Genomic DNA, 27031 nt, shown 5'->3' on the forward strand with positions numbered 1-27031 from the left:
TCCCCCCTCAGCCTCCTCTTGCTGAGGCTGAACAGGTTCAGGTCCCACAGTCTCTCCTCGTAGGGCCTACCCTGCTGCCCTCTCACCAAGCGGGTGGCCTCCTCTGAACCCTCTCCAGGCTGGCCACATCCCTCTCGAAGTGCGGCGCCCAGAACTGGACGCAGCGCTCCAACTGCGGCCTGACCAAAGTTGCATAGAGGGGGAGGATCACCTCTCGGGACGGCTTGAGACGCACCTTTGGATGCACGACAAGGTATGGCTGGCCTTGCTGGCTGCGGTCTGGCTCCGTATCATCAACAGATGCATGCACTGCAATGCAGTGCCCCCCTCCCCACCTGTCCTCGGAGTGCCAGCTAGAGTCTGGGGGCTGACAACTCTCCCTCCCACAAGCCTGGGATGGTGCAGGCAAGCCTCCTTAATGAGAAAGTCCTGCTGGGGCCTGGCCATGCCCCCCTCAGCTCAACTCTGCAACAGAAGGGATGGCGGCTCTAGCGCCCCCCAGCTTCTAGCCTGAGGCACTGCAGGCATGTGTCTGAATTTCCTCAGCCCAGAGAGAATGTCTGTCCAGTTTCTGACCGGTTCAGCCTAGCCAGGTTAGACTAACCTGCAAAGGTTGAATCAATTCAGACTTGGGCTTTCTGAATGTCTGTCCCTAGCCTGAATGTTTCCTTCAACAGCCACAGAGCAATTGCTAGGCATGCTTTCTACTAGAGAGAGATACAAGACTATGGAAGAGGAGTCCCTTTCTCTTGGATATGAAAAGGGCATTGGAGAGTTTGCTTCTCTCAGGAAAATGATTCACGTACAGGAGACTTCATCAGCCAGTCAGCTGCCCCGACAAACTGAGGCAGGATTGCTGTTTAGAGAAAATATCCTTCCTCTTGTAATTGGTGAATTGTATTCCCCAAGCCCATGAAGACTGCCAGCTTTTGCGAACCGCCTTTCTCCCTCTTGCGCACATAGACACTTATGCGCCTCAAATTCATTCCCTTTTCTAAACCATTTAATTCTTACGTTCACTTTGGATAGAAAAACCCAACTCATTTCTTGCTTTGGGGAAAAAAATACTTTTATGTTTAGATTAAAATTTGCCACGATTCTGTCCAGACTAAAATCTTCTCAGGTCTAATTAGAGATATTCTAATGATGTATTTTTGAAGAATGAGGATGATGAATATTGTAGGGTTACTTGCAGCACTTTGATTAAAACTTCTGTGTTTGGGATTTTAAACTTTTTATCTTCTCTGGAACAGCCAAGAAGCACTGGGATGCCATAAGTGCTCCTGTCTCTTAGGGCAGTGGGAAGGATGTAGTGATAAGAATTAGTTACCAAGCAGCAATGCTTCTGTACTTTTACTGCATAGCGTTACACACCCAAGCTCTAACCCTACCACACACCAGAACCGTATTTTCCCTAGGTGTTCCTTGGTAGCTGCACTTAAAAGAACACTTCTTTTATGACTTGGCTTTCAAACCCTGGCATCACACCACGGCCCATGATGGGTAACTTAGTGTGGACTGAGCTCTTTGGGAGGAAGGCCTGTCTTCTGCGTAAGGTGCTGAAGTGGTGCAGAGGTCATCTGGGTTTAGTGCTAAACTTTGCCACGAGTTCCCTGCATGATCTAAGGCGACTCACACTGTGCCTCAGCTCCTGCCTGTCCAACAGGGGAACAGTCTTGTCTGCTCACACTGCAAGCTCCTTTGGGGAGGGCTGGTCCCTTACTGAGTGTTTCTAGAGTGTCCAGAACTGTCCATTACAGGAGACGGGGCTTGAGTGGGTGCCAGTGCCTCCACAGTGGTGGCCCATTTTACACTCAACCCAGCAGTAAGCACAAGAGAAGCTGCGGCAGGTTGCTTATCAGGGAAGCAGGGATAAGTTGCAGTACTTGCATGAGCACATGGGCAGGTTACCGTGAAACATCTGGTGCATGGTAAAGTGCCACCCTCTCTTACCCTGACACTCCTGGAACAGTGATGATGAAGATAAGGGTCTCTAGGTCCAACCATACTGTCAGTGTGCAGTATAACCAAATACTGCTGCTGTGCCTGTACTGCTGATTCACTTAATAATGGCACCAGGAGCAGGTCATCAGAGACTCCAGTTTCCATAAAACTAGGCTAAATTTGGATCAGCTATTTAAAAAAATGACATGGCATGGAGTTGGGGGATGCCCAAATGATGATGGAGAGATATGTTAAGTCTTATTCATGTATGATACTAATGGGGAGCTGGAAAGAATATATTCATCCGTTGCATTTGCTTTACCTGTAGGGAACAGGAAACAAAGGCACCTGCCAGGAGCATCCTTCAGCGAGTGCCTGGGTATGTCTACATTGCAGTGCAGGGGTGTGAAGGCATCATTCATCCCTGAGCCAGCTTTAACCTGGCTGGCTGGGGACCAGAGGCGACATAGCCACGGCAGTACAGGCATGTGTGTGCACCAATCTGCCTGGACCGTACTTGGGGCATGTCCACACGAGATGCTTAATGCCCATTGGATTAATACTACTGCATATTAGTGCATCTGGAAAAAATCATGCTAATCCACTAATGCACAGTAGGTTATAGTCCCATGAGCATTAAGCACCACAAAAAAGCATTTGTTTGCGCCAATGCACAGTAGCGCTGATTATGGTGCATTAAATTAGTACCTGTTATTACAGGTACTAAAGTGAATGAGCCATAATGGCACATTAATGAACATGCAGATGGACCCTTGGCGGTCAAAGTCTGGGTTGCTGCACCTTCATTGCTATGCTATGAGTTGCTTTTAAACTAGCTGAGGTATGGGCTACATCCACAACCTGCCCAAGCAATGTATTGCTGCCTGCAGGTCTTGCCCAAGTCTCTTTTGTGATTAAGAGGCCCAATCCAAATGCCACTGGAGCCTGCAGGAGTCCTCCTATTGACACCTGGGCTTCAGTAAAAGCCTGTGATGGGTATTGTGATTCCCTCCGAGACTGCTGTTAATGGCCATAATTGGAGGAGGTGAGCTTGTCTGAACCTAGTAACTTCCTGCCCATGGCAGGGATCGGACTTGATGATCTTGCAGCTCCCTTCCAGTCCTTTGATTCTATAATATTGCCTGAAATAAAACACTGACTTTACTTCAACAGGACCTGACCTTTGTGACTTTGTGAGGCTTTGTGACTTCACCTGATCAAGTTGACTTTCCGTGTGCCTTCTAAGAAGTGTTGCTCAAGCTTTTTTGCAATAGCGCAGTGCTCAGAGGAGCAAAATGTGGCAGACCACAGCTAAACTCAGTCAAAGCCTTTGTAAGCAAATGACACCCACACAGCAACACTTTGAAGTAGATGCGTTAGTGGGCAGGGGAAAAATGAGGAGAAAACAGAGACCAAAAATACAGGAGTAGCTCAGACAGTCTCAAGGGGGGCGTGCAATAACTAGCAAGACTCCTGAGGGATGCTAAAGGATGGAGTTGCTGAACTCTGCCATACCAAAGGGACTGCGAATCCTGGTCTCATGCCATGGCACAGACAGATAGAAGAAGCAGCCAAGTGCTCCAGAAAGGCGCTTCCTTATTTCAATCTCTCTCCAGGAGCCTGGGACATAAGATCAACTCCTCCTCTGCACTAACGTGGGCACATACCTGCACGTTCCTGTTCAGGCTCACAGCAGGAAAGAAGAGGCCTTCCAAGTTCTCAAATGCCACAGGCCCTTGCTGGTCCTCATTGATGGAAAATGTCAAGGTCCTCCTAGTTAGGTCAAGAAGCACGCCCACTGTAGCACCTTTGGTTATTCCCCCCTCAGTTCTGTTGAGGATATAAAATCAGTCAGATGATGTATATCGCTTAACGTCCATCCCAGTCTTTGCTTTTATGGAACAGGCTTCCTGGAAGGTGCAAAATAGCATCTCTGACTCCTGGCTATCCAGGTTAAAACACTTTAAAGGGCATGCTATGCTTGCATAAATGAACTACACAATACTGTGGTCCAGTGATGAATGGGTCAAATTCTGCTCACCTTTGACATTAGTGGGAGCTGTGTGTGTGTGTGTGTGTGTGTCTGCGGGTAAAATCTCATAAGAACGGCCATTTACTGGGTCCAATTTGTCCAGACTCCTGCGTCACAGGAGTAGATCCTGAAAGGGAGAGAGACGGGGTCGAACCAGGGTTTCTTCTACTGTTTCTCTCCCACTTGCAGCCTCCAGGTCAGTCTCCCCATACAATCATCCTTTATTTTGCAGAAGGGCTCGGGAAAAGAGCAGATTGCTCCATACCTTTGTAGCAGTGACTAATGCATTTATGAAGGGCCCAAAGAGAAGTCAGCAAAGCCAAATAGATACTGGTTGGGTGAGAACTGAATCTGTCCCAAATGTTTGTGAAGTATACAACCTATGAACAAAATCATTAGCCATTCTCCTACAGAAGCACCTCCTCCACTGTCCGTATATGGCCAGAACGAATACACACAAATGTAAGGAGGATGTGCTCACGTGGGAGGACATGCCAAGGGGGGCAGAGGGGTTGGGAAGTTATAAAAAAGACCAGGTGTGCTTGTAGCTGCCTGTTTGCCTCTCTCCCTCTATCCCTTTGGATCCAAATAAGGCTCAGAGTGATGAGGGAACTGAGCTGGGGCATGGCATTTTGTTGTTTTGTCCCAATCTGTCTCTCTCTCGTGCTGTCCACAATAAAGAGCGATGGGCCAGAATGCTATCTGTTACAGTCTGGGTGGCTTTCCTCCAACTGCATCCCAGAAAGGTAAAACTATAAGCTGGAGTACCCAGGAGAGGGCGGCTTTGTGGAGAGAATGCTTTATCGGCTGGAAAACCTCCAGGGAGCTGTGCACAGACTCGGGGCCAAACCATTGGGTCCCCCTTCTAAGATGGGCTGCTACCTGGACCATTTCTATCCACATAATAAGCTGATGGGCTACAGAAAGAGGCAGTGCTGAAACCTAGACTGAAAGGAAGCCTAGAGGCCCACGGATGCAGTGTGAGGATCCAAATGCAGCAGCCTCTGAGCAGCCGGTCAGGGGAACCTGAATGAGGCGAGAATAACCGTAGGCAGGTTATCCGTCTTCAGAGGGTCTGGGCTTGGCACATTACTCATGAATGGCTCTATGCAGGCAGTCAAGTAAGTGTCCTGGCTCTCTGTAGCAGGAACAGACAGGGACCATGTAATGCTAAGTGCAGGCACAAACGGCTCTTGCAGCAGACATGGTGTCTTGGATGCCCAAACCGCTCCTAGCTGATACAGCGGGTACATAGTACTGCACGTCAGGCTCAAGAGCAAATTGGATACAGCAGCCCTGGACGGTGGTGCAGCTGCATACATCAGGACTAAATTGAGGCCTTAGTCTCAGAGAAAGATACTTGGCCCCGGTGGCCTACCTGTTGGTGTGCGAGTTGTTGTGCATAAACCAGCTCCGGTTGTTGTCCACATACATCGCCCAGGCCTTGTCGTCCTTTCCCAGCATGACATCCTTGAGGACGTCGACGCGGGCTACGCCGAAGGCCGGGTCAGGGTGGTTATCGTAACGATCGATCGACAGCTCCCAGTAATGGAGCCCTTTGGAGAAGCCCGTTTTCCCCAGCACGACCCTGTCATCGTAGCTGTTGCAGGTGACGGTCAGGTTGTCGTTGGAAAAGATGATGTCCGTGTGTGCGGAGGAAGGGTCGAAGGAGAACCAAGCTACTGGAATACACAAGGATAGCTGGTTAGTATGACGGGAAGACCTCAGTCCAACCGCAAAGGCACGCAGACTGGACAAGAAACATTGCATGCCACCATGCAGGAAGGATGTTCAGTAGTGGACACCAAGAAGTGTCCAAAGAGAAGTGGGGCTGCTTCTGCAGAACTTCCCGCAGGAGCTAGCAAAGCAATCTGTGGAGGGATGGAGTCACTAATGGGGGTCACCAGCACCTCGACTCAGCTGAGTAATGCCAGACCTTGCAAACTGGCCTGTGAGAGGGGGTGACTGCCATGGTCTGGCAGCTGTGGGGCCAAAACTGGGACTCAGGAGACCTGGGTGCTACTCCTGCTCCTGCCCTTGACCTGGTGTGGGTCCTCAGGGAAGTCACGCCACTTTTCTGAGTACCTTCTCTCCCTCTTGCTCATCTGTTTAGAGGACTCTTTAGGGCAGAGGTGCTCCCTCACCATTTCGGCTCTTAGCAAAATGGCCCCTAGCCTTGCCTGGGCCTCTTGGTTCTAGCAGAACGAAAATATTAAGTCATACTTACTCTGACGACTAAAGTTTATTCATGAGAGTAAAAGTTTGTAAGATCAGGCCCAATGTGGGAAGGGGGCTTAAAAGATTAGCAGGTAAACTGTGTGTGCATTTGAGAGCTCGTGGTTCTAGAAATCAAGAGCACATAACAGATTTACATTTACAGATGTGTTAAGTACCACCCAGAAACCTCCCTGAAGAGCAAGCAACCATATATACATATGCATATACATATACATATATAAAATATTTAAAACACAAGCTAGCTTTTGCAAAGTCTGGGAAATGCTTGAGCATCTCTGAGACCCAACAGGATGGCTGATTTAAATGCACAGTGACTTGCGTCCAGGAAACCTGACACAGAACATCACTTTCTTGACAACGTACACACAGAGTAACAGAGTTTCACGAGCCACTATCCAGGTTTCACAGGTGATTGTTTTCCAGTGGTCTTTTGTGCACTTAATGTGGTGGAAATGTGAACTAGCTGACACATCCACAACAGATTCTTGCACCTGCAATGGCAAACACTGCTTGAAAACAAATGACTCGCGTGGGATTTCCACACTGATTTATTGAATGGTTTCACAGGCCAGTTCACATGCACTCAGGCTCCCTGGGTTTATAACTCAATGCAAGCGGTTCCATACCTGCCACCAGTTTTTTAATGTCAACTGTTGTCATCCCACAGGAAAGGCGTGCAAGGAGAAAAACAGTAAGGAAGATTGGTATTTATTAAAACAAGGCATTCAGAAATACTTTTCTGCTCACAAACGTTTCCATTCACTGCAGACACAGACTCCAGATGAACCTGCACTGTAAATGAAGTGCACATTACATTGCATGGTGTGTGAATGGTTTGGTGAACCTAAGTTTCATAGATTTCACAGACACTAGGGCTGGAAGGGACCTTGGAAGATCATTGAGTCCAGCCCCCCGCCCCAGGGGCAGAAAGTCAGCTGGGGTCAAATAAGCCCAACAAGATAAGCATCCAAATGTTTCTTAACAGTGTCTAGAGTAGGTGCTTGCACCACCTCTGGCGGCAGTCTGCTCCAGGCCTTGGGGCTCGGATAGTAAAGAAGTATTTCCTTATGTCCAGCCTGAAACGGTCTTGGAGGAGCTTACGACTATTGGACCTAGTCGTCCCTTGGGGCGCTCTGGTGAACAGGCGTTCCCCCAGATCCTGATGCACAACCCGATGTACTTATAGGCAGCCACCAAGTCCCACTTGAGCCTGCACTTCTCCAGGCTGAAGAGCCTCATGGCTCTCAGCCTCTCATTATAAGGTCTGTTTTCCTGACCTCTGATCATGCGCGTGGCTCTCCTCTGGACTCTCTCAAGCTTCTCCACATCCTTTTAAATTGTGGAGCCCAGAACTGGATGCAGTACTCCAGCTGCGGCCTCACCAAGGCCGAGCACAGCGGGAGGATGACATCCTGGGATTTGCTTGAGAAGCATCTATGGATGCAAGCCAGTGTTTTGTTTGCTTTATCACCATTGGTGGCTCATATTCCTCTTGTGGTCAGTCATAGCCCCCAAGTCCCTTTTGGCCATGGTGCTAGCGAGCGTAGCACTGCCGAGCCTATATATGTGATGCACGTTTTTTTTCCCCAAGGTGGGGTACCTTGCACTTTTCAGTGTTGAACGCCATCAGGTTTTCATCTGCACATTTTATGAGCCTGTCTAGGTCAGCCTGGATCACCAGCCTATCCTTGGGTGTGGATGCTGTACCCCAAAGTTTGGTGTCATTGGCAAACTTGGCCAGTCCGCTTCTAACGCTGATGTCCACATCGTCAATAAAAACGTTGAAGAGAACAGGTCCAAGCATGGAGCCTCAGGGGGCCCCACTGGTCACAGAGTGCCAGGATGATTCACTTCTGTTGACCACCACCCTCTGGGTCCGACCTTGAAGTCAATTCCCCAGCCAGCGGACTGTGATGTAGCCGACGCTGCATCGGCCAATTTTTCCATGAGGAGATCATGGGACACCAGATCAAGGGCTTTTTTGAAGTCCAGGTATATGACATCAATCCCTTTTCCCTTGTCCAGGTGATAGGTCACTTGGTCGTAGAAGGGGAAGAGATTGGTCAGGCAAGGCCCACCCGCAGCAAACCTCTGCTGGTTGCATTGCTGGGTCATTGGCAAGTCATTTGCTTTTTCCCCAAAGGAATCAGAGGGTCTGATTTTACATGCTCTTGACCTGTCATTTCTCCCCTAGCAATCAAAAGGAACTGAAGGGTTTCAGCACCTCTGCTAAGCAGGCCTGGAGTCCTGATTTCAGGAAATTACAGGTCTCATTTTAAGTGCACAAGTAATCCAGTGACCTTCAAAGGTGAAGGTAGCTGCTAATCATGCACTTAAAGTCTTGTACATGCTTTTATGCCTCAGTGACCTGGAGTCTTTTCTTTTATTGCTATAAGACTCAGCTCTGAATTTGATTAAAGGACCACTTCAGGTTTCCCTTTAAAACTGCAAAAGGAAAGAACTTACCCCTTTTCTACCAAACAGAAATAATCATTCCTCATCATAATCAGGAATGGCATTTGAGAAACTAATGCAAACGGGGTGGAAAAAGTCAGAAACACTCGTGGATGAACAATTATCTGCTTACTGTGTCAAACTGAGGTTAAAAAATAAACACAAAACATGGATGGATGACCAACAAAGCGAGTGCCACTTAATTATAATAAAGATACTTGCCTAATTGAGAGTAAGGCGCTGATTGTGTCTCAAAATTGCATCCTATAAAGAGATACTATATTTCACACACCAAAGCTAAGAAACAGCAACTGGTCTCATGAACACAAATGCACACACATGTACAGAATTACCCATTTGCTTCACCACTGCAGGCCTGATTCATTAAAAGCCAAAGACCAAAGGTTTTCAAAATGACTGCCCATTTTAAGTGCCTAGCTAAAGACTTTTGCAAAGGCCTGACTTTCAGGAAGCCTCAGCCCATACCCACAAATGGGCACCTTTCAGATGGATCAAGGCTGGCGTCCAAACTCCTATCCCAAATTATTTGACACTTTGGAGCATCCTGGCCTCTATTGCCACTGGGTCCTCGTCTGTTGTCCTCTGCACTGGAAAAGGGAACATGGTCCTTTAGCAGTGCAAAGCAAGCAATTTTGCTATTCAGTAAAATCTTTTCATCTCCACTGCTCCAAAATACTTCCCACCACTCCCTATAGAAAGAAATCAATGTGAGAAGGGTAGATTTTGATTTCAAGAGCTTTTTCTCCAGCAAAATGGAACCTAGATCTTGTTCTTCTGTGCAACCCCCCGCCCTTATATACATATAAAAAAGGAACGCAGAGATTAAGGCTGTCCTAATGCTTTGAGATTTTTCATGTCTTCGTCAGTGGGGTTTGCGTAGCTAGAGCATGATACTTTAGCTCCCATCGTATTTTAAGAGCAATGGGGCTAAGGGGCCCCTGAAGTAGGGCTAAGCAAGCATCATGAATTGATATTACTGTGAGCATTTACTGACGGTGTCTGATGCTCATAAAGCTTGCAGGCTTCACAGGGCACGGTGAGACGGGGCTGCATACAGACAGACCTCTTTGCACAGTTCCCATGCTGTGTCTCACCCTGAGCTATTACCCTGTTTCCTTTTTGAGGGGGGCCAGATCATGGCAGCTGTTTGCTTTGAAGTGACTTGACTTTACAGCCTGGTTAAGCCAGGTCCCTGGAGGCCAGCAGCTGGCATATTGGCTTTGGGTGCTACCAGTGGAAAAATAATGGGCTATAGTTTCACCACTGGGTGAAAAGCTCACAGCACAAGTCAGATGGGGGTGGAAGGGGTTGGAGGAGAGGGGGTAAATGCTAAATTTTGCATTCCTCTCATCCTGGGGCTGGCCCATCTGGACCTAACTAGAGCAATCCTTGGGCTGCTCTAATTTACTTTAGCTGCAAACGGCTCTGAAGCACTGGAACTGCATCTGGGGCTTAGCATCATGTAGGGATTCACCAGGAAGGTCTTGCCAAGATGCAAGACCCTTAGGTCTGCCAAGACCCCTTCACTGACAGCAGCAGAAAGGGAAATGTGAAACACTGCATTCACCATTAGCCGTCAAAGGTCATGTTGGAACGGATGACCTGAAACGCTTATGCTAGTTGTGCAGTATCTCTGCCAGCGGCACGGGGCAGAGGGGCTGCCCTGCACCTGCAAATCAGACCCAGAGCATTTGCAAAGTGTCTCAGCTTGTAAAGAAGTTATTGCAACCTCCCACTTAGCACCTCTTCTGTTATTATTGCAGAGAAAGCCTGCAGGCAAGGGGAGGAACTGGGGTGGAAGGAGAAGCCACTACAAGACAGCCTTGTTCCCAGTCTGTTTTAGGAGGCGCAGCATGGTTCTGCGGCTGCTTTTGTGTCTACCTGTAGGCAGAATAAGGGGACGTGTGCTCTGTGCCATTTTCTTACAGCACATTTGCATCCGGCTCTTGGACACATTAGTGTCGTTCTGGCCAAGCACATCGCCTGCCGCCGTTGAGCTCTTCGCGGCTGTACGAAGTGACGCAATGTCTGCCGAGGCCTTTTTAATGAATCGTGCCCAGCACCCTCTTTGGAAAGAGGTCTCTGTGCTTTGCCGCACAGCACATTTATCTCTAGTAGGACACAGTCGTAAAATCCCAGCCCGTCACCCCCCCGCCCTATCCACAGACTGTTGTTACAGAAATACGCAGGCCACAAACAAAGTATTTGATCAGAGCCAATACAGTCGGTCTCGGTACACTGGAGACAGAGTCAACACGTCCAATAACAAAACATAGTTAAGAAGCCAGCAGTGCACAGCAGTACAATGAAAAACATGGAAGCACAAAGGAAAAAAGAAATGAAAAAACCCATTGCTGGTAGGGGTGGCAGCCCCTGTGTGTGTTGGAAACGCCATGCTGCAGCATTCCTCATTCCAAGGGATGGGATGGAAATCAAAATCGAGGGGACCCCGTTCTCCCCTTGCTTACACTGGTGTAAGCTGTGAATTACGGTGCGGAGTCCAATGGAGTGGCCGTGGTGTGAACACAGCACGACGGGAGGATCAGCCCCGGCATCTTTGGCAGGAAGAAGCGCGCAATAATTGTTCTCCACGGTTGCCGCAGAGCTCTGGGGAGATCAGCCCTGCCTCCTGCTCCTTTGCTGGCTGCTGCCTGCGGCAGGGCGAAGTACCTTCACTCTGGCTGTGCTTTGCCCAAGGAAGCAACCTACTGCTCAGCCACAGCCCGCTCAGCCCCGAAGCAGGGAGGCCAGCAGGGGCCTGGTGGCTGATTGCAACCGACTGTTCAAAGCGCGGCTGAGAGTTTCCTCCAGGTAGTTTCCACTGCTCTGAAGAAAAAGAGGATTAACTATCCCACGTCCTGCTCCTCACAAAGGCTGGGCTCCCCCAACTCCAATTTAAGTCAGCGGGAGCTACAGAAGCATGGTGCCCTCAAAAAAGGAGGCTCTGGCCTCTGCACACCAGGTCCATTCAGTCTGAGCTGGGCTTTGGGGTCCTAAATCTATCTATCTATCTATCTATCGATAGTTATCTATAACTATATCTATTTATCGATCTATATAGATAGGTAGATAGCTATAACTATATATATATCTATAGATAGACAGATATCTGTAACTATATCTATATCTATACAGATAGATTGGTAGATAGATATAACTACATATATCTATATCTAGATAGATAGATAGATAGATGTTGTGGGGTCACGGTTTAATGCAAATGCTCTGCAACCACCTGACAGCAGTGGCTGACCCTCCTGGATGAGCTGAGCGTGCAAACCTTTGAAACACCTCCATGGATTTCTCCCAGAAGGATGCACCAGTGCTCCAGCTGAAATCCCAGGATGCCTCTTCCCCTGGTTATAACAGCTGTTATCCCGACCCCGGGTTTGCCTTGGCGGGGTAGGCAGGGGGAGCGAAATGACATCTAAACTGGTACCATTGTTACATAGAAACAGAGATACGCCACATAGCTACATCATCCAAATTCCCTTCACATCGGAAACAGGCCACTGACAAACAGAACGACTTACCCCCCTGGCATATGAATGTCATGGGGAAAAAAAACAAAGCAAAACAAACAGATGCTTTGGAGATGCCCAAAAGCACAGATCAAGAGGAAATGCCAGAGGGGCTCGGCTCACCGGCTGAATTCAGAGACTGTAAAGAAGAATGCAAGCTCAGCTGGTGGGACGAAGATCTTAGCTCAAAGTAGGATCTCCCCGAGAAGCTGGGTTGTAGATTAAGAGTGGAGGAGAAAGGACTCATTCTACGGAGCTGCGACCTTTCCAAAGATCTTTCCAAAGGCACTGGAAAAGGGAGGGTCTGTTCTTCTGACTCTGTGTCTAAACGCAAGATCAATGCAAACTAGAGATCAGAAACTTTCATATCATTACCTAAGACCCCCAGTCCAGAGCACGGGCCCTTGTACATGTGTGGGCTCCTTCTCTGCTGTGTTGCCATGGGCATGTGCTGGGCAGAACAACATACAGGCCACTGTGTGCATTGATACCTCTCAGTCATCGTGTGCCACTGAGGCTGTATACAGCAAGCACGGCCTTTGCAAATATCCCTATGTTGTCGAAGACACATATGATGTGCTTTTCTTTTCAGCAAGTCCCGGAGCCCTTCACAAGAATGAATCCCACCTAGGCAGGTTTGCAATTTGCCATGCTACTTACCAGGGGATGCACTTTAACTGGTATCGTGGACACTTCCCCCCACCCTGTTATAATCCTTATAATAATGGGGAGACGTGCAGGTTTCATACAGGTCTGATCCACTTTTGGCACAAAGCTGGTCTAAACAGTGTTACTCTAAGCATCCCCAAATACCCACCTTACTCAAAGGCTGTTTGGCCTGCTGTGTTCACGGGAAACTCCTTGTACCTATCAAGATGCATCTGGTGGTTACAGGAAGAATTTCACTTTAACCCACGAGATTCATATAGGGACACTGGATGGGACCCCCTGGGTCATCAAAACTATTGCAAACCATCACGTGCCTGTCATAAACGGATTGAGCCCCCTCCTAAAATAGAGCGGAAGAACGCGCTGTGCCCCTGCCACCCACAGGGCTCCTGGGCAGCAGAGATGGAAAGGCCAGACAGATCTGTGATGATCTGCTCTTTGTAGCCGCACTTCTGGATTGTTTCCTCCGGGGCTAGCCCAGGTCTATAGGAGGCAGGTAATCAGCTCTCTCTTTGCTCTAACGCCATTCAGAGCGCACAGCCCAACAGGTCACACTCCAGTTAGCCCAAGACATAAAGCATGGGGCTTTTCCTAGACGATGGGTTATGTCAGAGAAGGGAGCAAGAGGAAGAGCTCAGTGACCTTAAGGTAAAACAAAACTCTCTAGGAGCTCCAGGAGTTTGTTTTGATAATGCTTTTTTTTTTATTCAGGCAACCACTGAAACAAAACTCCAACACAGGAGTAATACACAGGAATTGCAGGAGGTTGAAGTTGTTATATCTTTACACAGGAAATAATATACAACAATTCAAACAACTCATCATCTGCACTTTCAATGTAATTATATATATACATATATATACACATACATATGTATATGTATGTGTACATATATGTGTGTGTGTATATATGTACATATATATAAAAAAATAACATTCAGGAATATTCATGAATATGCAAAGAAATGTGGCTAATGACTCTGGCTGACAAGCTGCTGAATTTTTGTCTTCTGTGTAAGTCAGGAGAGGAATCTCTATTTCTCAGTATCTATCCCTGTTTGGGCTCTTTTCTAATAAGCTAACCTGATGGGACCATTTCCCCATCATCGGGATTGCCCATATTTTAGCATATTACATTGTCAGTCGATACTTTCCTTCCACGTTTGAGCCACACGCAGTCGGGCAGCTAAAACAAGAAGTGTACCAGCTTTTCATAGATTCATAGACTGTAAGGCTGGAAGGGACCTTGGAAGATCATCGGGTCCAGTCCCCTTGCACAAAACAAACTTCCTTGACCAGAGCTTTCAACAGACAAACCAACAGATCCAAAGGGATATTACCACCCAATCCATAATAGCTATTATTCTGATGACTCCCTCCAACAGGATATTTGGACCTCTGGACATAGCCACATCTGGGAAATAAAGCCTCTGTCTCTGCAGCCTCTCCTGCCTGATACATCTCTGTTAGAAGAAATGTGTTGGATCCTACTTGGAGATGTGGAGTATTTTACAAAGAAGTTTTCTTTGTGTAAAGCACGCATGGAAGATGAATAACCCCATTCCCACATTTCTCTCCACTGCTGCAGTCTACTTGAAGTGCTCTCAGTTTATGGACAGGAGTGTAAATGGTGGCAGTAATGGCAGGGGGAGCAGGACTGGGTGGTCCAGGAGGTCCCTCCAAGCACTGTGTTCCCCTCATCTGAAGAGCTGGAAGTCCCACTCCAGAGTCAGTCAAGCCCTGCTCCTCATCCCCATCTGCAGCAGGGACAACAGTGACCCTGAGCCTAGACCCACCTTGCGAGCTCTGAGGCCGCGGCCAGGGGAATGAACGTGCTGAAGACCAAGAGGGCGAGCGGGACTAACCTCCCTGGTCTGCCTCCTCCGTCCAATTCTACAGCATCAGCACAGGGGGCCTGTTAGCTTTGGTAGCAGCTCCACCTTTGTGATATACATCCCTCTGCCAGGACATGGGCTTATGCCTTGGGAAGCTCTGCCCAGGCCTTGGGGCCTGATCCAACAGCTGCTGGTGTCACCAAGAGCCCTTCCATTACTTCAAGAGCCAGTGCACCTATCTCTGAGCAAATTCAACCCAACCCAAGCCACATGTGTGAACCTCACCCTCCTGCCCAGATAATCCCGAACACACTCTCCTGCCCCTCCCATAAGCTTTCCAAAGGAGTCACAGGGAGGGATCTGGGAGCAGATGCTCTTGGTGAAGCAGTACAGTACATCCTTCTCCTGGCCATCTAAGGCTTGTGATAGCCATGGCAAGCCTCAAAGTTGACTCCTGCTGCCTCAGCTGGCTCAAGGCTGCCCCCTTCTCCACCAGAATAGGCATCAAGTCCCTCTAAGTTCGCTGGCTGCAGCCTTCCCTTCCCTACCTCCCCTTGTTGTGGGGCCTGGATGCAGCTCAGGAAGCTCTCTGGAGTCCAGGTGGCTTTGCTCAAAGCAGGAGGATGCAGAGGGAGGCTGGGGGTTGTGGAGGGGCTGGAGAAGTGAGCAGGAGGCTCTGCAACCTGTTAACCAGGGCACTGGGTCTTCTTCATCAGCCAACCCCATGGCAGGTAATGGGCTTGGAGTTTCAGGGCACTTCCTGACAGTACCCTAGTGATGCCTCCTCTGCCACTCAGCACTTGCCTCTGTCTGATGGGCAACTACAGGACGCTGCTCGGAGGGTGAGGTTACATGTTGCTCTTCAACCAGATGAAGTTTGTGCAATTTTAAGCGGTGTTAAAGTTAGAAAGTGCTGTGAGCAGTCAGATATTAAGGGTTAATACCACTGGCTTGTGGGGTGGTGGGCTGAAAGCAGTGCATCCAGGGATACTGGAGGGCTGCATATTGGTCACTTCATGAAGCAGATTAAAGTACTCTGGGTAGCACGGCCCAGAGTTAATCCTTGCCTGAAGTGGCATAATTTGAGATGCTCAGACTGCGCTTAGCAGGATTTAGCGAGCTTTAACGTACGGACACTTGCATTTTAAGCGACCCTAGTATGGCCTAAATGTGATGTGTAACTTCACCCTGATTCCAGGTCTAAGGCTCCAGCCCCCGACAGCATCACCCTTCCCTGAGCAAGCCAGGGAAGGCAGGTCCCCCAGCTCTCCACTCTCAGCACTGCTCTGCAAAGCCCGGACAACTGTGAAATGTTATGTGTGCTAATATGAGAAGCTGCCTGTGTCTTCACTGGATTCAAGATTGGATGTGCTGAGCAGGGCACTGGCACCAGACAGATCTGTCTGGTGTCCAGGGCCCCGTAAGCCTGCTATCAAATGCTTTGCTCTGAGCCCCACGAAGACAAGGACACACTGATCAAAACACCAAGCAGAGGGTCGGACCTCACTCAGTGACCTTGCCAGCAGCCAGAGGCACCAATGGGTCCAAACAGGACAGGACTGCAATCACGATAGCCTGCCAGCAAGATCTCTGTTTGTTTCTAGGGCTACCCACAAAGCAACGGAGGCGATGCCATATCTTGTGCAGGTGCAGGCAGCACCCTGCAGATGGTAGGAACATGAGGGCCGCCCCGTGGATTGGCTGATGATGCACGTGGCACGGGGACCTCCATCCTTGGGGCACAAGAAAGCTGCACCAGCAGTTTAGTGCATCTTGTGGACTGTGTATTTCTAATGGACATGTGCCCCTCACTCCTCCTCTCTGGGAAGCCACTTACCTCTGCCCTGCGGTGAGCATGGCCAAGACATGGGCTCATGTCTGCAGACTCGAGGCATGTCATTCTTCTTTCCTTCCTCTGTTCCTGAATGACTGAGTCACTGGGGAACTTGTCTTGGAAAAGCAGGATCTGAGAAGCACCTCTCCTCTTGCTGCAGCACAGCTCACCCCCATCTTCCTGGCCAAGGGGGTGGTAAAGAACGGTGTCATACCGGGCCTCTCTCCCCACCGATGCCCCCCACCATCACTCTCCTACCCCTTGCTTTCCCACTGCTTGAGACAGAAAATGTGTTTTCATCAGCAATCCCTCAATTCAAGGATGATCTCTACCATGGATCATTGTCATGGGCCATGGGTCTTAAAGTGACTTAAGAGTCCAAGGATCGTTTGCAGACGGTGTAGGTCTCTCTGTAGGGCAGAGGAGGCTGCAGGGGGGATTCTTCTCCATTTCCTTCCTCTGCTTGCTCTTTTCTGCTTTTAGGACAAGATGCTTTGCCTCAAAATGGGCTGCACTAGGGTGAGGTTTTGGCACCACCGGGGTTGGTTGGCAGCCAGCTCCTCTCACCTCTTAATGTCGACATCCGTTTTCTCGAGGGATACCTTCAGTGTGTCCTTGCAGTGTCTCCTCTGGCCACTGGGAGATCTCAGGCTGTTACTAGGTTGGGAATCGAGCACTAGTTTTGGGAGTCGAGAGTCAGGCATCCACACAGAGACGTCCTCTGGGAGTATGGTGGGGGGGTGCTTTAATTAAAGTGCCCAGAGCATCATGTGTATGAGCGTCCCTGCACTGAAAAATGGTGGCGGGGGATGCTCTAACTATAGCTCATCATGTGACGCTGGAGTCCGCTGGAGCACAGTAATAACCATGCTCGATTAATCGAGTCTGCTCTGACGTGCTGCAATGACAGTGCGTCAGAGCAGCCTCGCCGCACGTGTATAGGCGCCCACAATGTCCAGTCCAGTGAAGCTGGTGCTTGAGGATCACCCACTCTATGCTGGGAACGTCGGCTTCAGCAAGGATGCTGGCTTACGCAGTGATCTTCCAGTGTGATGTGGAGGACTTTCTGGAAGCATCGTTGATGATGCCTCGTCAGGCTCGTGAGATGATGACGGCAGGTCACCCAGATTTCACATCGACTACCTCAGTTTTTGTGGGGGGTCACATTCATGGCTTGGGGTGCTACAGAAGTCAGCTACACATGCAACCTTCCCCATGGATCCCTAGGGTTTGGCCTATTTCATTGCTCGGTAGAGTCAAGAGAACACTCCCATTGAAGTCCAGGGCTTTGCATCAGATCCTATGGGTAGAAACCCCCAATGGCAAAAGAGCACCAGCAGCTTTGCAGCTTCCCTGCCCTGTAGGCATATTCAGACAAGTGTCACGGTACCAGCAGTGCTGCCTCATGCTGAGAACCCCTTTCCTTTTCTTCTTCCATCCTCTTCGTTTTCTCCCCCTTTGTGCCCTGGTGGAAAACTCTCCACCCACTGCGGAGGGGAAAGGGTGAAGCCCAGTTCATTTCATGCAGAGCTGCTCTCAGAGACCCAGCGGCTGTTCAGGCCAGAAAAAATAACCTTGCCCCATGAGCCGTCACGTGCAGCAGGCTCTGCTCAATGGCTAATTCACATCTCCTTAAGCCGAATTCAGATGCAATTTATTTCTCTGCCTTGGGTCGGGAGAGCTCAGCATGCCTCTGAAAGCAGAACATGCTCTGGGCCATATTTAGCTTTTGCTTTTCCTCTTGCATTGGGAGAGCAAGATGACAATGTCTCATGCAGGAAAAAGGCATAAAAGAAAGATTCATCTTTTGGCAAACACTGTGCGGAGGCTCCAAGCACGATTCCCCTGGGCCGGAGCTGGGAGCCGAGACTTTGCGATGGGGTCTTTTGAGAGCTGGCGCCTGGTTGAGGCAGATGCAACCATGAAAATACGTACCAGGGAGGGAGGGACCTAAGGGATGCTTTGGCTGCTCATGCAAATTCCTGACCGGGGTTATTTAAAGCAATTTCACACATGTCAATGTAATGGTTTCCATGGGTTTGCCTGAGTCAGGTACCAAGAGACAATCTTCCCTTTCCCACTGCTTTGGTTAGAAAAACTGGTCTTAGAAGAGCAATGTGACAGGATGCTGAGGCCCCACTGTTTGCTTCAAAAGATCCCAGCCTTGGACCTGTCTCTTTGTGAAGTCAACAAGAATCTCCCTCTTCATGGAGGATGGACCAGGTCCTTGATGATCCCCAGCACATTGCACACCATCCCCTCCTTGCAAAATGCTGATGATAAGTGGGATTCCCAGATGTGACTCGGGGCCTGTCCCACTGACTTCAGATTGGACGTGTGCTCCCAGGGCTGTTCAGTGCCTTACAAACTCCTCCCTAGCCCCCCAAGAGCACGAAGCCTAATGCTACTGTAGGGTGGGAACCTGCCTTGTGATAGAAGTCACTGTTTCCACAACTGCTGCGAGATGTTTGGTGGACCAGAGACCCCTCCAGGATGCAGCTTTTTAGCTCGGTCACCTCTGCTCACTTCTGCCACTGGGATGGCTCCTGGTATCCCTCTGTATCTTCAGCCCCTTCTCTGAACATCGTCCTGCAGTGACTTGTATCTTGAGGTGATCTCAGAAGCACAGCATGCTGCTCAGGAAAGCTGTTGCTTGCTGTGAGCCTGACTCCTCCTTTTGGGATCTCACTCGCTTATGCGTCAGTGGATGTACGTGTGGTGTCATAGGCTGCAGGATTTCTGGAAACCAGGGAGTCGCCTAGGGGCCTGGCCCACCACAAGTAAGAGTAGGGACCAGCTAGCAGGCAGCTTTCTGCATCGCTGCCAGGTAGAAAGTGCTGATTTCTGGCCATACGTCTCTAGACATTTCTAAGGGTCCGGGGAAGCGAGGGAGCGAGAGACCGAGTGCACTGGAAAGTACTCAAGAACTTCTCACCTGTCGGCTTTTGCACTGGTCTCTGTAAATCCTGACCCCTTTTGGTGGCGTTTGTGTCAGCTCTCATGAGCTAAGCAGACCTGGCCTTGTCCCTGCTTGAATGGGAGACCTGCCAGGAAAGCCCAGCTTCTTGTGCACGCTGACAGCCAAAAGGGGTGCCGGACCTGGGCAGGAACAGATTCCTCGGCTGTGGGGCAGAGCCGGCTGGTCCAGTCCCACAGCTTCCAGCGCGTGGTATGAGCATCCCCACCCAGGGGCAATCCCCGGCTCCTAGGACAGTCTCCAGGCAGCCGGGGGCAAATCAGGGTAGCCCTAGCGCTGCTCTATTTGCCACTGGGGCAGAGAAGGAAAGGAGAGATGCCTAAAGCCACTTTTGATCTGCACCTGCTCTGCTCAGGTGCCCCTGAGATGTGGGTCCCCACAGCGATGCAGGGGAGGTCCCTTCTGTCTCCCGGTCAGTCCTCAATCCCTGTCTCTTAAGTGGTGTTAAAATGGACTGCATTGCTAGAAGTGGGTGGCCCATCAAACCAGCCCCTGGCTTTTCTGTAAGCAATGGCAAATGCCCTGTCCTGGATTCCCTGCTCCCAGGGATCGCAGGGATCCCCACTCCTCTCCACTCCCCCTCCGGCAGGATCTAGCCAACGTCTAAATCTCATGTTCATCAAGCCACTAGGAAACCACTAGAAGGTGGACGTGGGGCTTTCTTGTTCCTGTTCTCCCTCAATGCACAGTGAAGCTGCAATGAATGGCTCTCCAGAAGTCTCTCACGCTGCCATAGACGGGGTGGGCATCTCTGGGCAGGCTGTCCCAGCGGTGGGCACCGTTTGGAGGGTAAGGACTAGATTTCCTTAGCAGACACTCAGGACCAGCTAATGGGGACAGGAACTGAGGACCTGGCTTGTACAAGTGCAGAAAAGCCATTCAAGGAGACAGGTCTCTCCTGCCACGTACCTCTCAGCACGGGGCCAGGGGGGAAGGTGCGAGGGTGGCTACAGCCATTCCCATGCTCCCGGGGGCAAGTTTGGCTGTTGGTGCCAGTGATACCACCCATAGCACTGGCAGGCCTTGCTCGGGCTCAGGACATCTCTTAGGTAGCTGGGGAACGCAGGCACAGCCCTGCCTGTCCCCATGCTTGGTTGGTACAAAGTCAGGGTCTTAAGGATGTAGCCTGGGGCCAGATCCGGTTTGTGGAGCCACATCATTCAGCCCCCAGCGCTGGCCTCATGCGGGGTCAGTCCAGGACCCCCCCGGCATGGTGTACCCAGCACCGGAGGCTCCTGCTCCAGCTGGTCTGGGGCTGCGCCTCATGCAGCACCCACTCTGGGTGGACTGGGACATGAGACATGTGGCCCCCAGCCCAGGACCTGTGCTGCACACAGCTTCTGCCCTGGACCAGCTGGAGGAGGCACCGTGTGCAGCTAGCATCCTGATCCAGCTCGAGCAGGCGTCACATGTGGCACAGGCTGGAGCAGGTGGCGTGGGCACTGGATCTAGCACGCACGGGGAGCGGGGCAGACGGTGGGTGCGATCTGACCTGTGGAGCCAGCTCCACATCGTTCATCCGGCCTGTGCACCAGTCCCATGGTAGCGAGGTGAGTTTTGTCAAGCCATCATCACTCAGTGAACACCAGAGCACTCTCTCTCTCTCAGCCCCTAGTATAAAGTGTCTGCAACAGCCCTAAGCCAGCAGCGTGCCCCTCTGCTTTGGTCAGTTTTGCAAGCCCTCCCGGAGTGGGAATTGCGCGAATGGCTTCAACACGTGCTGGTGCACAGCCTGTGAGCTCCCAGGAAGTTGCTGCTATTTCCTAAGATGGGCGCCTGGCCTAACAACCGTGCAGGAAGCTCTGCAGGGTAGGGAACGCTGGCCTGAATGGGGGCCAGGACCTGCAGTATTTCAGCCCCTGTGATAAGAAGGAAGAGCAGCTTGTTCCCTCTCCTGTCTCTCTGCTCCCATCTCCCTGCGTGCTGCACCACACTGCTGCACCGCGGAGCTGCCCTCTGGACAGCAATCCCAGGGAGCTCCTGAAGTGTAATAATGACAGGCAGAGAAATAGGGCTCGGTCTGGCGTGCCTGCGTTGAATTTTCTAACCGCTTTTCCCTGCCAGGCTCAACAGCCCATTGCACAGCGCTTCTCAACCTTTCCAAACTCAGTAAGCTTGAGGGGCCCTTTGGAAAACGCTGTCTTTTTGTTTCCATTCATTTTTTGACCACGCAAAAGTACTTGAGCAACTCTTTTATTGCAGAGAACTCAGAAAGCCCACAGCAGGGCAGGGCCGAACACTACAGATTCCCATTTGAACTCTCCGGGCTTGTCTTGTGAATCCTATTTGTATACCTAACAGTGCTAACATTGCATGGCACCCTTGAAAAGATCTCAAGGCACCCCAGGGTGCTGTGGTTGAGAATCGCTGCTGGGACAGCTTCCTTGAAACAGGCTGCGGCAAGCTGTGTTGTGCCTGCCTGATGCACCATTGGCAAGACAGGCACGTTCGAGCCAGGCACATCTCCCGGCAGCGGTGCCGGAGCAAAGCAGGAGGGAGGCTGCCTGGATTTCAAAGGCCGGGCTGTGTGGGCAGCACCGGTGCTGAGTGAAATCTTGCCAGGGCTGGGGAAAGGGTGCGACTCTGCTCTGGAGGTAATGGAAGCAGCATTGCTGTTAAGGAAGGGGCCCTTTCCTGGCAACAGCCGTACCGCAGGGGACCGCAGGCATGCTGGTGCAGAGATGGCCGACTTTATCTTGGGCTTTATCACCTGCTGTTTCTGTCCCCCACATAATTTTCCTAAACAAGCCTCATGCCTCTTGACTCGACTGTCAGAATCAAGGCAATTTCCCAAAGGTAGTTATCATCCAGAAGAGGAGGTTTATCCTTAATAGCTGCGTTTAATATTCTAACAGAGATAACAGCAGGAGGGAGCTGTAATCAGCTTTGTAGGTGAAACTGGTGCGGCTCAGCTTTGAACCCTGTCGGTACAGAAAGACACCCACACGGTCTTTCCGCTCAGCACGCGGTGCCGCAGGGTGCCTAGGAAAGGGCCATATGTGCAGTCACAGTGCAATCAAATGTGGCCCTTTGTTTCTCAGGGGCAATGCTCAGAAAAGAGGAAGAGAAGGAATGAATAAAGACAGCCGAGCTATGTTTGCAGATGATCTACCTCAATCCCAGAGGCAAACTGCTTTCAAAGCCTTCCCTCCTCATCATAGCTCCTTCTGTCCTCCCAACAGGATGCTGCCCTTCACTAAATGCATTCTGGGTATGTCTACATGGGCATTTCAGCACGCCTCAATTTAATGTGCATTATCTTAATGTGCATTAAGCCAGTTTAGGCAGGCGTCTAAACATGCAGCCATTAAAGCTCATAATGCTGTGTCCGGACTGACTTGGGACTAAAGTTAGTTCTGAGTCAGTCTGCACACATGGTGTTAATGTGCTTTAATGTGTCTACATGTGCATTCATGTGCTTTAACTATGCACACCTAAATTTGATACCTGCAAATGCACGGTTAGCCCCAAATTGCCATTTTGAAAGCACATTAAGGGTGCACACAAGCAGACGCGCACCCTAATGCACCTTAAATTTAGGCTAATACGCCTTAAAGCGTCTCATGTAGATGCACCCTCTGGGAAGGAAAGACCAGGGAAAGCAACTTCTGGCTGAGCTTGTTCTGGACTCCTGACATAACCTTTATTCTGTTTGTCACCATCACTTCTTCTGCAATATTGGTCTCTTGCCTAGGAGGTATACTGGAGCTGCTCGTCGAAGGCTAAGTTATGTGGATCTGAAGACCAGGCCTCTGGGGCTGGGCAGTCTCACGCCTGATGCAGCATGTCAGGGCACCGCTGCCAAAGCCTCTTACCTTCGGATGTCTGCAGGACCAAGGTCTTGCTGTATTGGCTCACTCCTGTTTTGTTAAAGGCTTTGACACGGGCGCTGTAGGTGCTGTTGAAGTGCAGGCCATCCACGGTGCACATCGTCTCCTTCCCGACATACACCTCCTAGTTAAGACACAAAAGGCTGCATTAGTGCCTGATGCATGGGGCATATCCAGGTAGAGGAGGGCCTTGCTCAGACAGCTTGCTACACAGTATTTCCACAGCTTCCCGATACATGGGCATGCCAGTTAGACACCTTTTTGTCAGGCCAAAGTGTCTGGGCGGATGCTGGGAGGGCTGGAGGAACCTGGGGACCCCAGCTACAGCTGCAGCTGGAGTGATAGGGGGCCTGGTATATTATATACTGGAGTGTGAGAGCCGGGGGGAGGGGAGGAGGCTCAAATTAACCCCTCCCCGGCTGGATACAACCCAGCCCAGTGCTAAATCATAATGGTATATCTGGATAAAATGACCCTGCATCCTGCTTCTGAGCTCTGACAGCTTGCCACACGACACCAGTTCCTCCACGGCACTGGCACAGAAGCCTTGATGTTTGTAGGCAAGCAAGGTTTCTCTTCAAGTAAACCTCCCACTGAATCCAGAGGAGTTTTGCTGATGTACCCTGGTACAGAAACTTGTTGCTGGCTTCTAAACTGAATGAAGGCCACTTATTCGAGACCTATACTGGAAAATATTTCCTTATCAGCTCAGACAGCGGGACCAATGCTTTGATGAGAAGACAAAGATCGGATCCTTTTACGGATCTAGAGCTGACCGGCCAACATGTCAGACTTACGCCAACGTAATGCCATTCAGATGAAGAGCTACAAGAGCATAAAAAGCAGATGTGAATCAGCCCCAAAGACTCGTGAAATGGTCAGGGACTCTGTCAGCGATCAGGTTCGCTTTTGAGTTGTGGAGGATGTGATGAAGGGCCTGCTTGCTTTCATCCAGGATGTTAGGGAGGGGTTTTAGCTCTGTGCTTCCTTGCAAATACCTTCCACTCTTTTTTGGTACCCAAGAATCCTTTTTGTATTTCTGTTGGGGGTTGCAGAGTACAGCGGTGCATCTGATCAAACAGCCCCCACTTAAATACAGAGCCACTGCTTTCAGGCCAACACACACCCTTCCATCCTGCAGGGATGGAGCTGCGAGGCTCCCTTGGGATAATGTCTTTAGGCATAAAAAAAAAAAGGCAGGGTAAATTTGCAAAGTGTGCGGGTGTGTGTGTATATAGGCATGTATGTGTGCGTGTATGTATACATATAGAGGACAAGCTTTCATGAGCTAAAGTTCACTTCATCCAATGCTAATGTTGCTTGTGAGATATATATATTATATATGCGATCTATAAAATATATATATATATAAAATCTACTTTGCTTAGTCTGTAAGGTACAGATATACCTTGCCTTCTACTTGCCTTCCCACTAACACAGCTAACTATGCCTCTGCTCATGAATAAAAAAAGAACAGAGGTTTCTGTTTTTAACTTTTGCCCCTGAATCCTGAGCAAATTGACTCAGCTGACAGTGATGCTGGGAGTTATATACATTACGGTTCTCCTTCAGAGCACGCACCCGCCAGTGGTGAGAAGCGCAATTTGAGCTGCGAAGCAAATGCACCGAACAAGTGCCGTGAAAGGTGACGGGCAAACAAGGTTCTTTGCGTGAATCTGGTATCTTTTATTAGACCAACTTAAATAGTTGGAAAACAACTTAAATAGTTGGAAAGGTGAAATGCATCTAGCACTGGGTTTCAGGAAGGGTTTCATGATTATCTCCTCGTGCCTTTGAGCTCCTGTGCACTGAGGGCACGTGGCTGTCACACATAGCCAGTAGCGTAACTAGGGTGGGCACTTGTGATATCAGCCCCAGGTGCCAATTCTGCGGAGGCACAAGAATAGCTGCCATTGCCACCACCGCCGCCAGGCCTCTGCCCTGGCCACTGTCCTCCCTGGTACAGAAACTGGTTGTTGTCCTCTAGCTGACGTGCCAGTTCCCCCTTCACAAATCCTTTATTGCCTAGTCCCCATCAAACAAGAGATCTGCCTTATTCTACATAGAAAACAAATGGCATGGAGCAACTTCCCGTCTCTCTCGCTCTCTGCTAATAAAGGGACAAGCCTGAATCTAAACACTTGGTCGCACTCTGCTCTACTTCACATCGGTTTGTTCTTGGCCGTGTTAGGACTGCACTGTTTGACTTCATTGAGAGACAACCTAATAAACGATGCATGAAGACATCCTGGGGCTGGGAGTGACACCCCGTGATCTAATAACCCTTGGTGTTGTTGCTCCATCAAAAGGTAGGCTAGGAATGGCCTAGTTTTTCATTTCATTTTCAGTAAAGCTAAAATGATCATCTGTAACAAAGCCCCAAAAGGAAGAGCGAGGGCTCCTCTGTTACATGTAGTTTCTGTGAGTAATGCATGTAAGGGGCTTTGCACTCTCAGCTTGGCTGTACACTGAGCTGCTCTTATGCACAAACAGTGCCGGTGGAGATGCCTGTGGGAGGAGGTGTGGGGGTAACGGTTCCATGCACAGACGAGTAACACAACAACGCCTAGCAAGCGTGTGAGGAGGAACGCATTAGAGACTCTGGCAAACATTACCCTTTCTTTTTTGCAACTGCAGCTGAAATCCAGCATCGCCCTGAGCCAGAACATGGACTAGGCTGTTGGACAAATCATCGACGTGACACTGCGGGCCAGCTGAACCCCTTCTCAAGATGTGACCCCAGGGCTTGGCAACCACTGGGTGATTTGGTTTGACAAGTGGCTTACAGCATTTTGGCATCATTTGTACTGCCCTGTTGATATGCTGCATCATGCAGTGCAAGGGTCTAAAATACATGGGCTCACTGAACCCTACTGCGTCCATCTGCGTGGTTATCAGGACACTCAGTGTCCCGCTGGAGCTGGGGAAGACAAAGGCATCTCTATATCACCCTTCGGCTTCCTGCTCTTCCATCTAGCCACAGCGCACATGATCATCGCCCCTGGAGCAGACCTTTCTGATCCATTCTGCCGGCCTGGGATCTCGGCCTGGACCCCCGCAAGGCAGAAGGCAAGAATCGGTGGCTAGGGCCAGGCGTACAGACTTCAAGGCACCAGAGTTTCTCCTTTGGCATAGCTTTAGGTTCCCTTCTTTACTACTGAAGCAATGCAAATGGGATTGAGCCCAGCACATCTGGCTCTATTTATGCAGTAATGCTAGGAGCTATGTCTTGCAGAGCTATATGTGCAGTAAAAAGGGCGAGCACATGGCAGGAGGAAGCAAGCGGGATGGGGGGAGAGCTGGGAACCAGATCCATAGGAATGAGCGCTACAGCCACTTGAGACCTGCTGGGGAACAGCTTTCCGCCGGCATGGGACAGGCGCGCAGCTAAGTGCCGCGGTATCCTGTCTGTCTCCTCTGGCCCCTTCTCCCATTTATCTGCTCTGATTCTTTCTGGCAAAATGTTTTCCAGCTCAGGTTCAGGAAACGTGCTCGGCTGCCTCCCTGGGCCTACTCTGAAGAGTTATGAATATACGGGGGGTGCATAATTATCAGCATGTTGAATGAGAGAAAAATTGCATTTTAATTGCATAATTACAGCAATTGAGAGAAGCCCCTAAGCCTTCAATGCCTCTTGCTGCCAGCGGGACAGTCAACCGCATGCCTTCCCCAGCAA

At 50.0% G+C, this 27031-nt stretch overlaps 1 protein-coding gene across 6 annotated transcripts in view; it reads right to left on the reverse strand.

The window, feature by feature from the left end:
* TRIM9 (tripartite motif containing 9) overlaps positions 1 to 27031 on the reverse strand; it is a 145233-nt gene that overhangs the window by 5595 nt on the left and 112607 nt on the right. For 2 of the 6 annotated variants that reach the window (XM_019550959.1, XM_019550957.1), the window contains exons 7-12: positions 23341 to 23479; positions 12334 to 12534; positions 8891 to 8932; positions 6841 to 6864; positions 5355 to 5658; positions 3612 to 3774 (exon numbers count right to left, since the gene is read on the reverse strand). In XM_019550959.1, coding sequence (XP_019406504.1) covers positions 3612 to 3774; positions 5355 to 5658; positions 6841 to 6864; positions 8891 to 8932; positions 12334 to 12534; positions 23341 to 23479 — 873 coding nt within the window. The remainder of the gene's footprint in view (positions 1 to 3611; positions 3775 to 5354; positions 5659 to 6840; positions 6865 to 8890; positions 8933 to 12333; positions 12535 to 23340; positions 23480 to 27031) is intronic. The other 4 variants (XM_019550958.1, XM_019550960.1, XM_019550962.1 and 1 more) reach the window with 4 other exon arrangements.

Source organism: Crocodylus porosus, unplaced genomic scaffold (genome assembly GCF_001723895.1).
Source record: "Crocodylus porosus isolate Cpor-Errol unplaced genomic scaffold, CroPor_comp1, whole genome shotgun sequence".
Classification (NCBI taxonomy): domain Eukaryota; kingdom Metazoa; phylum Chordata; order Crocodylia; family Crocodylidae; genus Crocodylus; species Crocodylus porosus.